This window comes from Symphodus melops (genome assembly GCF_947650265.1).
Source record: "Symphodus melops genome assembly, chromosome: 1".
NCBI classification, from domain to species: domain Eukaryota; kingdom Metazoa; phylum Chordata; class Actinopteri; order Labriformes; family Labridae; genus Symphodus; species Symphodus melops.
In genome coordinates, this window is record NC_136691.1 from 30932233 (window position 1) to 30952403 (window position 20171).

At 45.6% G+C, this 20171-nt stretch overlaps 2 protein-coding genes across 3 annotated transcripts; one reads left to right on the top strand and one right to left on the bottom strand.

Annotated features, from left to right (window-relative positions):
- Window positions 1-4902: 4902 nt before the first annotated feature.
- On the top strand, window positions 4903-15922 carry dgcr8 (DGCR8 microprocessor complex subunit). Of its 2 annotated transcripts, XM_079347959.1 has the most exons (15): window positions 4903-5077; window positions 5699-5855; window positions 5957-6669; window positions 8134-8296; window positions 8465-8607; window positions 9010-9352; window positions 9829-10026; window positions 10670-10771; window positions 10871-10969; window positions 11371-11453; window positions 11615-11715; window positions 12089-12195; window positions 12297-12424; window positions 13039-13152; window positions 14624-15922. In XM_079347959.1, the coding sequence occupies exons 3-15, from the start codon at window positions 5974-5976 to the stop codon at window positions 14705-14707; spliced, it is 2361 nt and encodes a 786-aa protein (XP_079204085.1). In that variant the 5' UTR covers window positions 4903-5077; window positions 5699-5855; window positions 5957-5973; the 3' UTR covers window positions 14708-15922. The 2 variants fall into 2 exon arrangements, with proteins under 2 accessions (XP_079204085.1, XP_079204084.1); XM_079347958.1 differs by having other exon boundaries at window positions 5699-6669.
- Window positions 15914-20051, bottom strand: trmt2a (tRNA methyltransferase 2 homolog A). The gene is made up of 12 exons (XM_079347978.1): window positions 19780-20051; window positions 18312-18985; window positions 18107-18215; window positions 17828-18009; window positions 17633-17747; window positions 17434-17549; window positions 17252-17363; window positions 17032-17154; window positions 16849-16924; window positions 16644-16760; window positions 16455-16551; window positions 15914-16368 (listed from the first exon to the last, which is right to left on the bottom strand). The coding sequence occupies exons 2-12, from the start codon at window positions 18977-18979 to the stop codon at window positions 16203-16205; spliced, it is 1881 nt and encodes a 626-aa protein (XP_079204104.1). The 5' UTR covers window positions 18980-18985; window positions 19780-20051; the 3' UTR covers window positions 15914-16202.
- Between the last annotated feature and the right edge of the window lie 120 nt (window positions 20052-20171).

Below are 20171 nucleotides of genomic sequence, written 5' to 3' on the forward strand. Positions count from 1 at the left end.
AGCCTACACGTAGTTTATTTTGTAATTATGCAAAACATGTTTCCGTGATTGATTTATTGGATATTCTGTTATTAACATGCTGCTATGTGGTATAAAACAATAAAGCTGTTGACTCGAGAATACAGTGTAATTATTTAATATAAGTTAGCATTTTATTTAATATAAGTTAGCATTTAGAGAGGTAGCCTATCTATATTTTAATAACAATCCAACATAAATAAAAGAAAAGCGAAACAGCTGCCAATCTTTCTAATATTTGAAGTAGCTTGGTTTAATACTAATACTACTACTACTACTAATAATAATAAAAATAATAATTATACCATTTAAATTCAGCAAATCCTGCTGACGAACTTGCTTCAGTGTCATGGAAACGGAACGGTGGCGTCGGGACTCGTGGTGACTTCACAGCTTCTCATCTGCACTCGGATTTGACACGAGTTGAACTTTAGGAGAAGTGATCTTCTGAACTCTTTCTGGGAGAAGAAACGTTTAAAAAGTGACAGTACTTGTTGGTTTGGATTCTAAGGAGCCTTGATGGAGGAGGAGCTGCAGGCCAGAGGCAGACTGTGGCTTCACTACTTTGGTGGTGAGACATCATTTCAATGTTGGCCTAAACGGTCTGAGTACGTTAGTCTTTTTGTCATTTATAGCCATTTACAGTAAAGAATTAATGCAGAAAATAATGCATACTGTTGAATGTAAAGATCTGTGGGGTAAAGGGAGAAGTTAATTTAAAGACTTTATGCAAGTTTATTTGTGTGTAAAATAAAAATTGGTGGGAAATGTACATATTGTGTAAATGTTTGTAATGTGTTAACACAGTCTGTGATTTAAAAACATGTTTTGGTTTGTTTGTATACTATTTTAGGAATTAAAGATGGCGACTGAGCATTGCTTCGAATAAAAGCTGAAAAATGTTTTTCTTGCTCACCATGGAAACGATGGAAGGTTGTGGAAGCTAATGTCAGCACGGGCTGATAAACCAACGTTAGTATTGAAACATTCACACATTCAACTTTAATGAAAATACAATTCAAAGCCACAAGAACATATTCATTATTTTACATCTTTAACTAAAATGTTCCGGAGCTTTCTTCAGTCTCTGTTGAAGGATATCAGTGAAACATCATCAATAACTAAACAGACTATAGTCTAATGTCAAATCATGATGGACACATGAAGTGTCCTCCCCCCTCTCCATCAGCTCCAGGAGCTCCACCATCTAAAGATCTGATTGGTCAGTGGGCGGAGCTTTAACCTGCTCCGGAGCAGGTCAGGTGTTCAGCATCAGTTACCGTGGTGACGTACCCAGGTAAAAAGTCATCGACCCTCGTAGGACTGAAAACCCAGAGTGAACCCTGAAGTGACCCCGCTAAGCTCAAATCCTGCTTCGCAATATAGACCTCTGATCTGCTGCTGATCACTGGTACACCAAAGTTAGCCATGGAGTGCCTCAAGGATCAGTGCTTGGTCCGATTTTATTTACATTATATATGCTTCCTCTAGGTAGTATTATGAGAAAACACTCCATGAACTTTCATTGCTATGCAGACGATACTCAGCTCTACATAGCAATGAAGCCAGAAGACACCAACCAGCTTCGTAAACTAGAAGCCTGCGTCAAGGACATCAGGACCTGGATGACCAGAAACTTCTTACTGCTCAACTCAGACAAGACTGAAGTTATAGTGATTGGTCCTAAGAACCTTAGAGAGACTTTCTCTGCCGATATGACGGCCCTTAGTAGTATTAGTGTAGCCTCTAGTACCACTGTTAGGAACCTAGGAGTTCTGTTTGATCAGGATATGTCCTTTGATTCCTACATTAAACAAATTTCAAGGACAGCTTATTTTCACCTTCGTAATATCTCTTAGATCAGGCAGATCCTGTCACAACATGATGCTGAAAAATTAGTTCATGCATTTGTTACCTCCAGGTTGGATTACTGTAATTCTATTTTAGCAGGGTGCTATGGTAAATCTCTAAAGACCCTCCAACTCGTCCAAAACGCTGCAGCTCGTGTTCTTACTAGAACGAGGAAAAGGGACCACATTACTCCTGTATTGGCTTCTCTCCATTGGCTCCCTATAAAATCTAGAATAGAATTTAAAATCCTTCTTCTCACCTACAAAGCTCTAAACGGTCAGGCACCATCCTATCTTAAAGAGTTAATTGTACCGTACTATCCATCAAGAACATTACGTTCCCAGAATGCAGGCCTGCTTGTGGTGCCTATAGTCTCTAAAAGTACTATGGGAGGTAGAGCCTTTAGTTATCAGGCACCGCTCCTTTGGAATCGTCTACCAGTCGGGGTCCGGGAGGCAGACACACTAGGTACTTTTAAGAATAGACTTAAAACTTTTCTTTTTGATAAATCTTATAGTTAGGGCTGGCTTAGTACCAGCTCATAGTTATGCTGCTATAGGCTTAGACTACCGGGGGAACTGGCACCAGGATCTCTTATCTCTCTCTCCCTCTTTCTCTCCCAGCTTTCTCACCTTATAGTAATAAGATATGTCTATAGTGATAAGCAGTAGCTTGTCACTATCTTTGTATTCTAACCTCTCCTTTTGAGCTCTCTTAGGTTCCTTGAGCTCTCTTAGGTTCCTTGGGACTGTTGGTGAGGATGGCCTGCCCAAACAACCCCCCCCCTCCCCCTGAGGATGGCCTGCCCAGACCCCCCCCCCCCCCCCAACCTATCCCATCCTATTCTTCTTTCTGCATCTTGTCCCATCTCCCCCATCCCATTTTCAAGCCCAGCACAGTTTAGCAGATGGCTGTTCCGTCATGAGCCCGGGTCTGCTGAAGATTTCTGCCTGTTAAAAGGAAGTTTTTTCTTGCCACGCCATGACGGATTAAGCTGGGCTCTTGTAACATAGCCATAAGTAAGGTCCTTTACCTGCTTTTTGTAAACATAACAATGAGCATGGTCTTGTTACCTGCCCTTTTGTTAATGTTAACAGACAAACAGTAAGGTCCTTTACCTGCTTTTGTAAAGTGTCTTGAGATAACGCCTGTTATGAATTGACGCTATATAAATAAAGATTGATTGATTGATTGATTGACACCCACAGAGTGTGAGCTTGGTAGCGAATCTGCTGTAGCGCTCAGACACAGTGGAAAAGCTTCAGTCATATGTTGGATGATGCATGTTGAGGTTTGATCCTGCTGCTGAAACCAAAAGCTTAAACAAAGAGAGAGAGAAGAGAAATGTGTTTTTACTTGATTAATCTGAATATTTAAAATAGGATGAACGTCTTCTGTAAACTGCACATTGTATGCGAAGGCGCTCGTTTTTTCCCTCCTGGATTTATTTGTTCAATATTTTAAAGTTTGATTTTTTTTTTTTTACAGAGCTCAAAGGAGAACATCCTGACGTTTCCATGACAACAAAGAAGAAAGGCTCTTGCTGGCGAGATGAGCAAGGGGTGACTGACCACGAGGCAGAGAGCAGAGGCCTCCTGTGCTTCAGTCCCCAAAGTAAGTCAGCTGCATTTTAAAGGATGATGTCGACATCTTTGATGACATGACAAAAAGAATCATATTAACGTTCAGTCCGTTGTGTTTTCACCGTTTGTTTCTGATTTCTCAGAGGACGTCCTGAGTCGTCGTTCCTCCTGGAGCTCCTGAGAGTGGACATCTGTGAGACTTCACACAGTTTGATGTGAACACACGGTCAGCTCCAGACTGTGTCCACTTCACTAAAGTCTGATGTTTAACTCCAATAAAACTCTGACATTTTAACAAAGCCTGTGTTCTCTGCTGATTTTCGCTTTAGAAGGAGTTTATAGGTTCAAGGTTACATGACTTTACACAGCGCTGAAAGCTTGTGTCTCAGTTTATCCTGAGGTCACATAATGGAAACAAGATTTTACCGGTTAGCCTCCTGCTCATTAACATACATTACCACAGAAAAGCAGCTTTATGGTCTCCACGTGTTGATTGGAGTAGACTAACACACAAAGACTCCCTTAATGTCTGTATTTGGTATCATCACAAATTTAGGAAATGTTTATAATTCTTGTCTTTAATGGACTACTCCAATCACAATGACCTACATGTCTTCAATAAGTTACTCTATCATTATTTTTATTATTTTAAAGGCTTTACTGCCTCTGTGCAAGCCTCAAGAGAACAACGTCAGAACAACACGTTCTGTGGATCCAACACAAAAACAATATTTGCCAAATGAGAAGGTGAGAAACACCGGTGGAGGATTTGAAGTGGGGAAATAATGTTCAGCAAACAGAAGATTCAGTGACTTTCCTTTTGGCTCTTTGTTGGGAGGTTGTTTGCATAGTAATACATACTTTAAAAAAACATGCAATATATTTATCTGTAAAGTAATTTCACACATAGCTTTTCTTTTTATATCTATTTACATCTTCTCCTTATTTTGTAAATACTACTTACCTCATAGTGTTTGAATGACAATAAAGAGTAACCGCTGTAAATATTTTTATTTCACTTGTTGACCAAAAGCATAAAACATACACAAACAATAATAAAAAACAAAACAAAATAAACCAAACAAAGGCTGTAGGATGAAGCCGAGGCTTATTATTCTTTATACTCTTTGAACATTTCATTCACACAGTAAATCAAAACAAGATCAGCATATGTAAAAATCTAAATAAATACACATTTATATATAAAATGTTTCTGTTATTCCGATAATTTGAAATAATATCGTAACAATATATTATTATATTAACGTGTTAATATGTGTAATCTTAGTAACCTGCATTAAAACAGCTTTTAATAAAATTATTTATTTACATTTCTTCATTGCAGCCTGAAAAGTGGGTGGTAACTGTTGAGCCCCGCTGTGTTGATTGGCTGAATCATTCCAAATGACGCGTTGGAAGGGGGTGTGGTGATTGGCCGAGGGATAGCTCAATCATGTAAAATGCCGGTATCGAGGGGGCGGGGCTTGAGATTGCCCGCTGTGGTTTATTTCTTCAAGATGGCGGAGCGGCGACTCGGTGTGGCGGAGCGTGGAGAATAAAATAATCAGGGAAGGTGGTTAGGAGGCCAATCAAGGAGACGAGGAGACGACAGCGTCACATTATAGGTAAGTTAATCGGCAGCTGAGTTTGATTTCAGAGCAGCTGACATATTAACAGATGTGTTAGCATGATAGCACGTTAGCATGTGGGGGCCCGCTCAGCTTCCTCTCTTCAGATTAATTAGCTTCATCTTAAAAAATCCCCAGACACAACCATGTGTCCTTTTCCTGCATGCTGCTGCTCGGGTCTAACTGCCTGTCCTTTTTATTTAGAGAGGGTCGGTGCATTAATGTAAGATGTACTGGAGCCGAGATGCTAATGTTCCTCTGCAGTCAAACAGACATTATTATTTCTTTAGTGTCTTTAACATGTCTTCATGAGGACATGAAGTGTATTATACAGTGAGTGACACGACATCATCATGGTTATGCAGTTAGCGTTGCCATGGTTACTAGACTGTATTAATTGATGCTCTGAAGGATAAAAGTGTATCTGAGGTCTCCTCCTCTTCAGACAGGTGTGTGCGTGCGTGTGTGTGCGTGTGTGTGTGATGATGATTCTGTAGAGAGGTGGATTTGAGTAGAAGTGTTTTTAGCTGCATCATTTCATCTCTCTCTGTCTCCCTCTCCCCCTCTTTCTGTCTGTCTGTCTCTCTCTCCCCCCCCCCTCCCCCCCCCCCTCCCCAGCTCCCAGAAGAGTCCAGTGAAGGATGATCAGTACCTCAATCCTGTATTAAGCTGAATGCATTGTGATTTCCAATAATTGAGACAGTGATTCTGAAAGCTGTCTACATTAATGAAAAGAACAATGTAGTCAGCTTAGCATTTCCAGCCGTGGTACGTGGTCTTTACAGGGATTCTGCATGCATGCATTCTTGGTTTAGGTGAAGTTTCTCAGCAGCTCAGATTCTTTTAGAGTAAGTTAGTTGTCTGTTTAAGTCGGAGTTTGAGACGCAGGGTCGATGGAGATAGATGATGTTTTACCCCCTCTCCCCTTGGAGCCACCTGATGATTTTGGCCAACATGAGGGCGGAGCACCTCCACCACCTCCCCTGCAAACGTCCAGTGACGCAGAGGTAATGGACGTTAGCTCTGGTGGTGATGGATACACATACACCCCAGGGGATGGGGAAGTCCAGCCGCAGCAGCCCCTCAGCATGGGCTCACTTACTTTCTGTAGCCACCTCTCGAATGAGGCCAGTCCCAATCCGACGTGCCCCCGAACAGCCCGTCATGCCCCGCCAGTCACCAAGTTTCTACCAGACCTCAAGCTGCTCAGAGATGTAAAGATCAGGGTGAGCTTCACTGAAAGCAGCAGCAGCAGCAGCAGCAGCAGCAGCAAAGACAGGAAGGTTTTGTACACAGGCGAGGGGCAGGAGACAGGAAGTGGGGACAGCCTGAACGGTGTGCTGCACGACTCGACTAGCGAGCACGAGGCCGCTGAAGGCAGCTCTGGAGCAGCGAACAAGGCAGGTAGAAGGTCAGAGGAGGCTGAGGTAGACCAGGAGAGTAAAGTAGAGTTTGCTGTCCTGGATGAGTTGGATGACTTTTATGAGAACTTCGTGGATCCCGACGACGGGGAGCATAGCGGCTTTAAGTCTGAGGTCATAATTCAGCAGGAGCAAGCGGACGACGAGAACGTGACTTACTCGTATGAGGTATGTATGCTCTTTTGTCTGCAGTATCCACCGTTCATTCCAACGTACACCTCGTGAAGCTCACACATTACAGAGAATATTTCAAAGAAGAATAAAGAGTGGTCCAAATACCTGCAAGCTTCAACAGCATGATGTCCGTTGGCTTTATGTCATGCTTCCCTGCATTGTTTGTATTCGTTAGTATTTAATGTGTGTATGTGTAAATATGTAGTATTATGAGTCTTTACAGCTTCATTATTATTCGTACGTATATATTTAGTGTTACGAGTCTTTACAGCTTCATTATTATTCGTACGTATATATTTAGTGTTACGAGTCTTTACAGCTTCATTATTATTCGTACGTATATATTTAGTATCAGGAGTCTTTACAGCTTCATTATTATTCGTACGTATATATTTAGTGTTACGAGTCTTTACAGCTTCATTATTATTCGTACGTATATATTTAGTGTTAGGAGTCTTTACAGCTTCATTATTATTCGTACGTATATATTTAGTGTTACGAGTCTTTACAGCTTCATTATTATTCGTACGTATATATTTAGTGTTAGGAGTCTTTACAGCTTCATTATTATTCGTACGTATATATTTAGTGTTACGAGTCTTTACAGCTTCATCATTATTCGTACGTATATATTTAGTATCAGGAGTCTTTACAGCTTCATTATTATTCGTACGTATATATTTAGTATCAGGAGTCTTTACAGCTTCATTATTATTCGTACGTATATATTTAGTATCAGGAGTCTTTACAGCTTCATTATTATTCGTACATATAAATTTAGTGTCAGGAGTCTTTACAGCTTCATTATTATTCGTACGTATATATTTAGTGTTACGAGTCTTTACAGCTTCATTATTATTCGTACGTATATATTTAGTATCAGGAGTCTTTACAGCTTCATTATTATTCGTACGTATATATTTAGTGTTAGGAGTCTTTACAGCTTCATTATTATTCGTACGTATATATTTAGTATTAGGAGTCTTTACAGCTTCATTATTTGTAGGCAGAAGTGTTTTTGGTTTTCTTACAAAGTGTTTGCTGTTGTCTTCACTGCCTTACTTTCAGTCTGTGTCCTAACAGCTCGTGATGCGTCTCACACCAGGTCAGACGGATATAATTGTTCCCTGTTTGAGAGTCCCAACAGTCCACAAGAGACGTATTTAGAAAGCGTGCCACGCTGTTTTTTAGACATGGACGAACTGTCCATCCATTCGTCTCACATGTCTATACCTCGTCATTACAAAGTCCCCCACTTCTGTTTGTCCAGCTTCAAAATCAAAGCACCACATGTTTTAGTGGGACACAGAAACTCACAGAAGGGGAAATATTAACAGATGTAGTGTGGATATGAGCGACCTCTGACGCTGGCGTGTTAGGACACGGTGTGAAACGTGGCAGCTGCCTTAAACTGGTGACCTCTCCTTCTCTCTCGGCCTTAACCACTGACTCTTCCAGGAGGAGTTTGACAATGATGTCGATGCTCTGCTCGAGGAGGGCATGCCGGTCCCCAAAAAGATGCGTCCATCAGAGGATAAATATGGCGGGGACAGTGATCATGCGTCTGACGGCGAAGGTGGCGTTCAGCCCATGATGACCAAAATAAAGACGGTCCTGAAGAGTGAGTGGTGGAGCTTCAGGGTTGGATTGTTCAAACTGATGGTGGATTCTGTGTAGTCACATCCTAAGTTTACGTATAATTTGAAGATGAAACAGACTGACCTCAGGAACCTGGCAGCCTTTCTGTCTGTGTTTATGATCACGGTCTAAAGACTCTTCTCGCCAACAGGTCGGGGACGTCCACCCACTGAGCCGCTGCCTGATGGATGGATCATGACATTCCACAACTCAGGCATTCCAGTCTACCTGCACAGAGAGACCAGGGTGGTCACCTGGTCCAGACCCTACTTCCTTGGAACAGGCAGTATCAGGGTGAGGGGCAGAACGGGGTATCAGCTGCCCCTTTAGTACATACTGTATCCTCTTATACACCGCCGCGACCATTACACCAGAATACAATGCTGACCCACAGGCCGTCATTACATCAGCTCATCATGATTCACAGAGAACAGTGGGACAATATTCCCTGAGTAAACCTTGTTAAATGCTCTTCTGATTGAAAGAGTCCTATAATGAAGTTAACGAGTGACCAGCGCAGTCGGGCAGAGCCAAGCGTTAGGAACCTGTGCTCTCAGGAGGAGAGCTCGACTATCCGTACTGTCGGACAAACAGAACTGACAGAGCGACACAACGCACGCAAAACTGCACGTTGTAGTCTTTGATGCACACGATGGAAATCGTCACTGTAACGCCTTGATGTGGTTTCTGTTTCAGAAACATGACCCTCCTACCAGCAGCATCCCTTGCCTTCACTACAAGAAAATGAAGGATCAGGAGGAAAGGGAGCTGAACGGGGAGGTGGCCATTTCACAGGACACTCCAGTCAAGCAGCCCGTCGAGGTGGAGGCCAACGGTGGCGAGACAGAGTGCAAGTCGGAGGCTACGGGAGAGGAGCAGGATGACCCCCGCCCCCCCAGTATGACTGATGGTGACCCTGATGGAGAGGGAACCCCTGATAACAGCCTGCAGGGGAAAGACACCCATCCGTTTGACACCGCCCAGGGAGCCTTAGGACAAGTCAAGGCCAAGGTGGAGGTGTGCAAGGACGAGTCAGTAGGTGAGAGCCAGAGCAGCTTACCTTTCGACACTTTAATCACCTGTTGAAAAAGTTAAAGAAGTATAAACTGACCAGAGGAGGTCGGCCCACCGTTCAGTGCGTCCCTCACTTTACGGCTTCAGTTGTGACGGGCCGGGCTGTTCGAGTGTTTTGTTTGTATGAAACAAAACAAAAACACTACGCTTCCTGGTCTAGATGCATTTATTTGCTATATGTGCATTTAAGAACAGGAGGTTTGAAGCCCCAGACTCTTCCCAGGTGTTGGGCTCAGGAGTTTACTTATCTGAGCGAGAGAGAATTACAATGCATGAACCGTGGACGCCGTACCCAACGGTTAAAACTGGAGAATTCCTTGTTAGCAGAGATTCACTGTGCAGAGACTCGCAGGTTGTAGCTCTTTACGTCACAACTTTCCCTGCAGGCTCAGAGCTCGACTAGCGTGCGTTGACCTCTCTCTCTCTTTAACCTCCTCACAGATCTGGAAGAGTTTCGACTTTACCTGGAGAAATGTTTTGACTTTGAACAAGTGACTGTGAAGAAGTTCCGTACCTGGGCTGAGCGGAGGCAGTTCAACAGAGACATGAAGAGGAAGCAGGCCGAGTCGGAGAGACCCATCCTTCCTGCCAACCAGAAACTCATCACACTGTCGGTCCAGGATGCACCCACCAAGAAAGGTAACACTGATGCATCTGAACGGGGCTGAGTCAGACTGCGTGATCCAGCAGGGGGCGCTCTCAGTGCATGACCTCAGTAAATGAAGAGGGTAACGATGCGTCTCTGCAGACAGCAACAGCCTGCTTAGATGGAGACGCGCTAACCTGCTGCTGTGACCCATTATAGAACCAGCCGACGTGTTCCAACGTGTCACATTCAACACGTGACGGCACTAGTGCAGTCACATGGTGGTTATCACCACGAGGGGTGGGACGCTTCAGGCCTGGTTTATGTCGTCGGGGTCATTGGCCCCTGCAGAAACGCACACAGCCTAACCGTGGTCGACCCGCTCTGCTCGCCGTGGTCGACTGGCTCTGCTCGCCGTGGTCGACCCGCTCTGCTCGACCTCTCCCACCCTGAGGCTGAGACAGTCTCTTTAGCTTAGCATCTCTTTAGCGCTGTTCTTCTTCGTGAGGTTTTTAATAGCGTTAGCAAACAGGAGTGAGCGTTGCGCTGCCTGGATGGCGCTGTGAATACGTCGCTCTGTGTCGTAGCCTTTAATCTCGTCTTGGACATGTTCGTGGCTGTAACGGTTCAGGACGCATGCAGAAGGTGTTAATCATTGATACAATGAACGTTGTTTATTTATTTTGTTCTCCACAGAGTTTGTCATCAACCCAAACGGGAAGTCTGAAGTTTGTATCTTACATGAATATATGCAGCGTGTCCTGAAGGTTCGACCCGTTTACAACTTTTTTGAATGTGGTAAGTTCTTCTTTTCTACATCCAGCCAAACAAATACTGAGCACGAGTCTCGTCCAATCAGGAGCACCGCTTAGGTGAAGTCTCGTTGTGTTCCCACAGAGAACCCAAGTGAACCCTTCGGAGCGTCGGTCATCATCGATGGAGTGACGTACGGCACAGGAACCGCCAGCAGTAAAAAACTGGCCAAGAATAAAGCGGGTAACTTTTTCTCTTTACTCAGAAGTGTCATGTAGAGAGCCGGTCCAAGCGTCACAACCACGTACTGAGGCTTCGGTCCTTAAAGTGGGAGGCCGGGGTTCGAGTCCCATCTTTGGTTCTTTTCCCTCCTGATCTCTCGCTTTGTCCACCGTGCTCGCTCGAAATCGAAAAAAATGAAGTTCTGCACAGACTTAGCGACACACTATCGACCCTCTGAAAGAAACTCTACAACCCACTTTTGGGCCCCGACCCACCAGTTGAGAATCAATGCTCTAATGTAGCCTCGTAGCTTTTTATCCTCAAACGTCATTACATGACGCTGGCATGTTTAGAGTCATTGAAACACAAAGGTTACACGATGAATAAAGACGTTTCACATGCTGTTCTTCTGTTTCCTGCAGCTCGAGCCACCCTGGAGATCCTCATCCCCGACTTTGTGAAGCAGACGTCTGAGGAGAAGCCTGTGGAGGGCGATGAACAGGAGGTACTGCTTTCTTTGACTCGTATCCTCGACTCGAGAGAGAGAGAGAGAGAGAGAGAGAGAGAGAGAGAAGCGTCCGCTGTCTGCACATCCTCCTGCCTTCAAACCCTGCAGCCCTCGTTGTTCCTCCTCACACAAACCTTGTCCTGTCGTTCTCTCCACAGTATTTTAATCACATCAGTATAGAAGACTCAAGGGTTTACGAGCTGACCAACAAAGCAGGACTGCTCTCACCATATCAGATCCTTCATGAGTGCCTTAAGAGGTAAGAGGAGCTCGAGTCAGGAGCTGTGAAATGTTGGCTTTGTGAAGTCTAACGCCCCGGTTCAGACTGAAGAATAAAACGGCTCCATGCAACGCCTCCTCGTCTTCCTTACTCCACCCAGTTTCTGCAGAGAAACGTGGACTATAGATGGCAGTGGTCTGTTCTGGGGCGGCAGGAGCTCAGTCTGTAGGGACCTGTGTGGGTTGGGAACTGGAAGGTGGTCTGTTCAGGTCCTGGTGTGGACCACGTAAAGGAAGTGGCTCTGGTAGCTGGGGAATCCGGGTTTCTTAAAACTCCTTTGATGTATTGACCCAGAAAGGGTCTCAGGGCAGCCAATCACAGGACTGTCTTTGTTTTCTCCCGTCTCCGATAGAAACCATGGCATGGGAGACACCAGCATCAAGTTCGAGGTGATCCCTGGGAAAAACCAGAAGAGTGAATACGTGATGTCGTGTGGGAAGCACACGGTGCGAGGCTGGTGTAAGTAGACCGTCGTGCTCCACGCCCCTCATGGTTAACATCATGGTGTCTCTGGCAGACCGCTAAGTCCTCTGTGACACGGTCTTGATTCTTCCCCACAGGTAAGAACAAACGGGTGGGCAAACAACTCGCGTCTCAGAAGATCTTACAGATGCTTCACCCCCACGTCAAGAACTGGGGCTCGCTGCTGCGCATGTACGGCCGAGAAAGCAACAAGATGGTGAAGAAGGTGAAGAGCCCGATGTTTTAAACTCAGCTGATCAGCACTGACATTAAAGGGGACATATTCTCCACCTTTTAAAACCAACACCCCTGTGCTCTAAATGAAGCATCAGTGTTTCTGAGCTTTGGTCCAAATATAACATGACTCAAGCAGCAGAGGAGGTTTGTGACCCTGTAGAAACCAGCTCTATATGAACGCCCTGTTTGGTGTGTGTGTCTCTTTAAATGCAATAAGCCCCGCCCCCTGAGTTTACCCAGTAGACGTCACTCTGTAGAGAGAATAAAAATGGCTGACCTGTGCATTATTTGAGCTGTAGTCTGGAGGTGGAGTCCATGGGAACCAGAATCCCTCTGTGATGTCACAAACTGAGAACATTTAACACAGAACATTTTTCTCTGTGTTGTCAGACTTATACAGACCACAAACACAAAGACCTGGATTTATTTCACATGTTTTAGGTTGTTGGACTCAGTTACACACACAAATGTTTAAAAACACTACAAGTGGATTTTTTAATATGTCCCCTTTAAGGTCGAACTTTAAGCCAATCAAAAGGTAGTATTTCAGCGTCAAATACTCCTCAGACACTTCTGACTCCTTCGTGTTCTCGTCTTTCACAGGAGAGCTCGGACAAGAGTGTGATCGAGCTGCAGCAGTTTGCCAAAAAGAACAAACCAAACCTTCATATCCTGAACAAGCTGCAGGAGGAGATGAAGAAGCTGGCCTCCCAGAGGGTGAGAGACTTTATATCATCACAGAGGGGGGAGGAGACTTTATATTAGATCAGAGGGGGGGAGACTTCATATTAGATCAGAGGGGGAGGAGACTTTATATCATCACAGAGGGGGAGGAGTCTTTATATCATCACAGAGGGGGGAGGAGACTTTATATTAGATCAGAGGGGGAGGAGACTTTATATCATCACAGGGGGGGAGGAGACTTTATATCATCACAGAGGGGGGAGGAGTCTTTATATCATCACAGAGGGGGGAGGAGTCTTTATGTCATCACAGAGGGGGGAGGAGTCTTTATATCATCACAGAGGGGGGAGGAGTCTTTATATCATCACAGAGGGGGGAGGAGACTTTATATCATCACAGAGGGGGGAGGAGTTTTTATATCATCACAGAGGGGGGAGGAGTCTTTATATCATCACAGAGGGGGGAGGAGACTTTATATCATCACAGAGGGGGGAGGAGTTTTTATATCATCACAGAGGGGGGAGGAGTCTTTATATCATCACAGAGGGGGGAGGAGACTTTATATCATCACAGAGGGGGGAGGAGACTTTATATCATCACAGAGGGGGGAGGAGTTTTTATATCATCACAGAGGGGGGAGGAGTCTTTATATCATCACAGAGGGGGGAGGAGACTTTATATCATCACAGAGGGGGGAGGAGTTTTTATATCATCACAGAGGGGGGAGGAGTCTTTATATCATCACAGAGGGGGGAGGAGACTTTATATCATCGAGGGGGGAGGAGACTTTATATCATCACAGAGGGGGGAGGAGTCTTTATATCATCACAGAGGGGGGAGGAGTCTTTTTATCATCACAGAGGGGGGAGGAGTCTTTTTATCATCACAGAGGGGGGAGGAGTCTTTATATCATCACAGAAGGGGAGGAGACTTTATATCATCACAGAGGGGGGAGAAGTCTATATCATCACAGAGGGGGAGGAGTCTTTTTATCATCACAGAGGGGGGAGGAGTCTTTATATCATCACAGAGGGGGAGGAGTCTTTTTATCATCACTGAGGGGGGAGGAGACTTTATATCATCACAGAAATGCGTTCTTCAGATCTGATTCTGTGAACAGATGAAAGACGTTTCACGCTTTAATTGACATGTTTGTTTCCTGTTGGAGACGTTGAGTTTGTTTTTATTCTTTTCCATCATTTATCCATCACTAAAGAATATTTAACAGAAGCCCAGACTTTAGTTTGAATCCAGACTTTTATTTTGGTAAGTAAAGAATCTGCAGGTTGTTTATGGGATACTTTTCTAAATAAGTGGAGGTGATGCTGGGATGAAGCTTGTTTCTGTGCTCACATTCTCAGATGGTTGTTGGTTCACAGTAAAGGTCCAGTGTAGGGTCCCTCTCACCTGTGGATAGCGTTGTCTCTCTTTTTGTGTGACTTCTTCTTGAATGTGTCGACTCTGTTTCTGGACTGAAGTCCTGATTGTGTTTTTGATTCTGCAGGAGGAAACCAGGAAGAAACCCAAGATGACCATCATGGAGTCGGCCCAGCCGGGGAGCGAACCCCTCTGCACCGTGGATGTTTAAGTCTCCGACTCACTGAAGAACCTCGTCTCTGTTGGACGTCCCGCACCAACACCCCTCCTTCAATTATGCATCAGTGAACGTCTAACAGCGATGTAGAGAGGCGTGGCGTGCGCCCGTACAGCTGTTTGTTTTCAGCTGGTGGAAGTGAAGGCGGTCTACCTCTCCACAGCACCAGACAAACAAACAGATCAATGCATGCTTCTTCTTCTTCTTTAGTTTCTGCTGAATCACTGCGACCAGCCGCGCTGACCTCCAGCCGCGCTGCACAAACTGTGTGAAAGGGACGACTCGTTAACCTTCATGGATATTTTAATAGTTGGTGTCATGAATATTATGGTTGATAAATATGACGTATGCCGTTTAGTTTTCTTTCTTCTTAAGAGCAGACCGTGGCTGACTCGGTTTGCACGATTTAAAACACAAACCCTGCGTTGTGAAGGGATCACTGCTCATCAGAACTGTCGTCTCGCTTCCCTCACTTATTCCTGTTGACTGATCATGATGCTGGAACAGGATTGGTTGAAGGACGTTTTTGCCTTTTTCTTTTCTTTAAACCCCCCTCAGCACAGAGTACTGGACTGTGCTCAGGGGGAAACTTTAAGAAGTTTAATAAAGTACTAACAAGTTAACATGTTTGAGTAGCTCTGTAGCAACGTCTTCAGCTACATGATGATTTCATGAAGGGCTCCGAGTTGAACATTGGACCTAAAATAAAAAACCTTTAAGAGGGAAGAGCAAGCGAGCCTGCTCGGCTCTAAGAAGCATTTAATCCTGATGAGTTTGTATTAAAGTACACACGCGCGTGATGAGTCGTCTCACTCGCTCGACCCGGGCTTCTTTTCTGACCACGAGTAGAAGGTATTTTAAAGCCTGAGTGCAGCGAGCTGATGAACCCGTGCACCAAAGCTTCCATGCAGTCTGATAGAGACGTTTGTTTCTGGAACAAATAGAGAAGTGCTGTGCAATCTGTCACGTGTTTGTCCTGTTTTTTTTTTCCTACTGAACATAAACAGACCAGGCTGGAGTGACGTCGTAGAGCGCTTTAAGAACCCCCTCCCTCCCCCCCCTCCCTCGCTGTGTGTTTGTCTGTGTGAGAAGAGAATAAAAACCTGCTTTTACATGTCGCTGCCTAGAAGATAAAGTTTGTATTTCAGCCGAGCTCATGACTTAAGTGATATTTGTTATGCAAAATAAAGATGTCTGGACTAATGACCACAGAGGTTTTGTTTATTTCCAGAAGCATGAAACAGATAATCAGACTGAAGACGCTCGTCTGTTCCTTCAGAAGGAAACGAGTCCACGTGTTTAATATAAGAAATCAAAAGTCCAAAACATGACGGTCATCAAAGACGTGAAATAAGAGAAAAACATGGAGCGTGGAAATGTTGGCGAGCTGGCCCTTTAACACGAGTTGTGCTGGCAGAGACTTGACCTCCGAAGGTTCTTGTTTCCCGGGCTGCTCGCCGTGTTGATGGCGTTAAAGAAAGCTGCAGCTTCATCCTTGGAGGCCGGCGGCCGGTTGCTGCTGGGAAGTGTAGTCCACTCTCTCCAGCAGCAGGAGCATCTCCACATGCATGGTCTGAGGGAACAGATCCACCGCCATGGCTCGCACCGGACGGAACGGGGCGCCGTGGACCCTGTTGGACGGCGCTCTGCACAGACTACAGGACAGAAAAGGATCCAACATGAGAACCTGAATGCTAACTTATCTGTACGCTCGGTGAAAGAGGCAGAAATGAACGCTCACTCGATGAAGTTGTTCATGGCTGCTTTAGCGTTGCACGCCACGTACACCAGTCGCTTCAGGTGTTCTGCCCTCCTGATGGCGAGCACCACTTTGGAATCTGTGGGGTTTACAGAGTGACCGTTCAGGGACATGACACCACTTGTGACAGGTGAAAGAAAAGACGGACACACAGGTCCAATGTGTGCTCACGTAGACCGGCCCTCGGTGGATCCACGATGGCCGTGAGGTTTGGAGACACGAGAGCGTTGAGGATGTTTGGGAACACGTCCTCCGCTTTACCGCAGTGAAACTCCACGTTACTCAGACCTGTAAATACAGACGCAGCGTGAAACTGAGACTGAACGTTTACACGTTCCATGCACAGATGGTTGGCGCTCATCATTCCGTCTCTTACCGTTGACTTTGGCGTTGACTTTGGCGTCCTCCACTGCTTCCTGACACAGCTCGATCCCAATCACCTTCTTTACCCGCTAACACAGAAACACAACCATCGTTCAAACTCGACGCACCAATCCGCTCCACCCCGACTATCAGCTGGAACGCTTCACAAACAGACTGGTGATGTCATCAGGATCACCTTTGCCAGAGAGATGCCGATGGTCCCGGTCCCACAGCACACGTCCAGGACAGTACTGTCCTGATCCAGCTGAGCCCACTCCCCCACTGCAGAGTACAGCACCTCAGCAGCCCCCGTGTTCACCTGCAGGGTCACACACACACACACACACACACACACATATGACTCTCTGCGTCCTGCCGGATCATTCTGGAATCAGCTCTGGTCCGTTTGTTCTCACCTGAAAGAAGGAATGAGGAGAAATCCTGAACTTCAGACCCAGGAGCTCCTCGTGGATGCTGCTCTCTCCAGCCACCAGCTCACAGGGCAGATCCTCCAGGTTAGGGGAAGTCCTGGAGAGGGAGGAGGCCGACTTAAAGCTGTTCTTTTTAAACAGAGTCATTATCATGCAGAGTGTGTTACCTCTGACCCTCTCTGACAAAGTACAGAGAGGTGACTCCGCTGTGCCTCCCCTCTCCGTCTGTGAAGTAGTCTCTCATGGAGCTCTTCAGAGACTCGATCTCCTCTTCCTCAAGTTTCTAGGAAGTCAAACAGCAAGTAAAGAGAAGAAACAGAAGAAATCTGCAGAAGTTTTATTCACACAAAAACCCATCCAGACAACCTGTGGGTTAAAGAAAGCTACAGCCATGGCTTGTTTGGTCCTGGTGGTCCGCACAGTCAGCTGCTTCCAGTGTCCTTCATACGTTTCAGGACTGTACACAGAGTACGGCGTCGTCCTGCGTGCACAACAACACTCAATGAGACACATGCATGCACGTGCACACACGCACGCACGCGCACACACACGCACACTTACCTGATGAACTTCTCAAACTGGCTCACCACTCTCTTCGCCTCTGCTGACACGTGACTGGTGTCAGCCGGCCCCACCACGGCACAGGAGCCGCCCTTATACTTCCCCAGGCGGAACCCGATGGTCTTATCCTCGCCGTCTGCACCCACGGAAATGAGGAACTCACACTTGTTTCTGTATTCAGTCTGCAAGAAGTGAAGGAGGAGAAGTACAAACAGAAGATGTCTTCAGTGTTGTGATGCGAGCGTTAGACCGCAGTGCGTCTTATCTTTGAGATCGTACCAGTGTAGGAGAAGGTCGGATCGCTTCGAGAGGACAACACATTCGGTTGTACTTTCCTTTCTGAGCAAACAGCCACGGCAACATGGCTTTGTTGGTGCTGCCGATCTCTCTGAAAGAACCGGAGAGAAACGTTTCAGCTCATGATCCCCAAATAAGAGTTCTGGAGCACGCTCTGGAGGAGGACACAAATGATGAGCACACTCACTTTGCCAGCGTCTGCAGCACGCCCACCACCTGCTGCTCCTTCCTCCTCAGCTGCTCCTCGTACGGCACCTTCCACAGAGGAGTCACCACGTTTGCTATCTGCACACTGAGCGCCTCCTCCTCTTCCTCGCCTCCCTCTGCACGCTTGGATGGCGGCTGGCCTGCAGCGCCCTCTCCCTCGTCCTGCCTCCTCTTCCTCAGGATGGGATCTGCTTTAGGTTTGGCCAGCCTGACGCTCAGCACCTGGCCCTTCCACTGCATGCCGTGAACCATCTTCATCGCCTTGTCTCTCTCCTCCTCGTTCTTGAAGGTGACAAAGGCGAAGGTCTGCTTTCCAAACAGCTTGATTTTGTGCGGGTTGAGGCCATGTTTGGACAGGAACTTCTTCAGGTCGTTGAAGCCGATAAACTTGGGGAGATTCTGGATTTCCACTTTGAAGATTTCAGATGTGAACAGGTCGTTTTTTATGTAGCGGTACATGCTAGGGTCAGAGGCCGCTTCGCCGCCCTCTTCAGCTTTCCCATCAGACTTCACAGCATCCTGAGGGGGGTCAGGGGCCACATCCTGAGGGGGGCCAGGTGTGCCCTCCTGAGGGGGGTCAGGGGCCACCTCCTGAGGGGGGTCAGGTGTGCCCTCCTTTGAGGGAGGAGGATCACTCACATCCGCCATCTTTGTCTGGAAAAAAAAAAAAAATTCTCCATTGAAAGAAAAAAAGGGCAGATGAAAACAGTTAATTTATAATGTAAGGAGACAGTCTTAGAGGAAATATTTTCCACCTTTCCAATCACTCCCCCTGTCCCTTAAATACAACATCTGAGCTTTGGTCCAAATATAACATGAATCAAGCAGTGTGTCTCTTTAAATGTAATGAAGCCCCGCCCTCTGAGGTTTCCCCATAAACATCACTCCTTCACTTGTGAGAATAAAAATGGCTGACCTGTGCAATAGTTGAGCTCTAGTTTGGAAGTGGAGTTAATCAGAGGAGATACCAGTGGAGGGGAGTGTCCCACTGTGACATCACAAGGAGAGCACATTAGAAACAGAGTGTGTGGTCAGACTCATGAAGACCACAAACAAGGGACTGTATGGATTTATTTCACAAGTTGGGGGTCTGTATACTCTCGGGTTACCCACATAAATGTTTAAAAACACTGTGAAAGTGGATTTTGCTTCACGTTTCCCCTTTAACGTTCATTCATTTAAAATGTGAAAATAAACTTTAAAAACATGTCACTCTTCCTTCCTCTGTGTTCGCTGTTAAGGTGTATATGCTTTATATATACCCTTTAAACCATACACATGTTTTAAGTTTGGATAAAGAGCTAATTAACATTAAACAAAGCAAATGTTCTCTTTCCTAATTTCCAGAGAAAACAAGGTCGTCAAGTCTATTTAAACTATGACAGTTTCCTGTTTCCGGTCTAATAACGTCCTGGGCTACATTGATTTTAAATGATAAACAAACATACCCGTTCACGTTTATTTCAAACTACACTCCTCTCCACCGTCAACAGGGCGCCGCCATGTTGTTTAACCACGTGTGGGGATGAACGAACTGTGAACTTTCTTCTTCTTCTTTGACATAGTCGGGTGTCTGCGCGTGCTACTGCCCTCTGCGCGTGCTACTGTCCTCCACAGGTGGTCTACACGGAAACTGAATCATTCTTTCTGTGTTTCGGTTTTATGGGGGTTTTAGCATCCAAGTAGTCACACTTTATTTAAAGGGTCCAAAATGATACGTCTCTGTGTCCCTATCACTTTATTTACAGGTTTCAAAGTTATCCACTAGGGTTAGGGATAGCCCCCCTTCTTTTGGTCTTTAAGGATTACTCCAGCTCATTAGAATAACGTTTAAAATTAA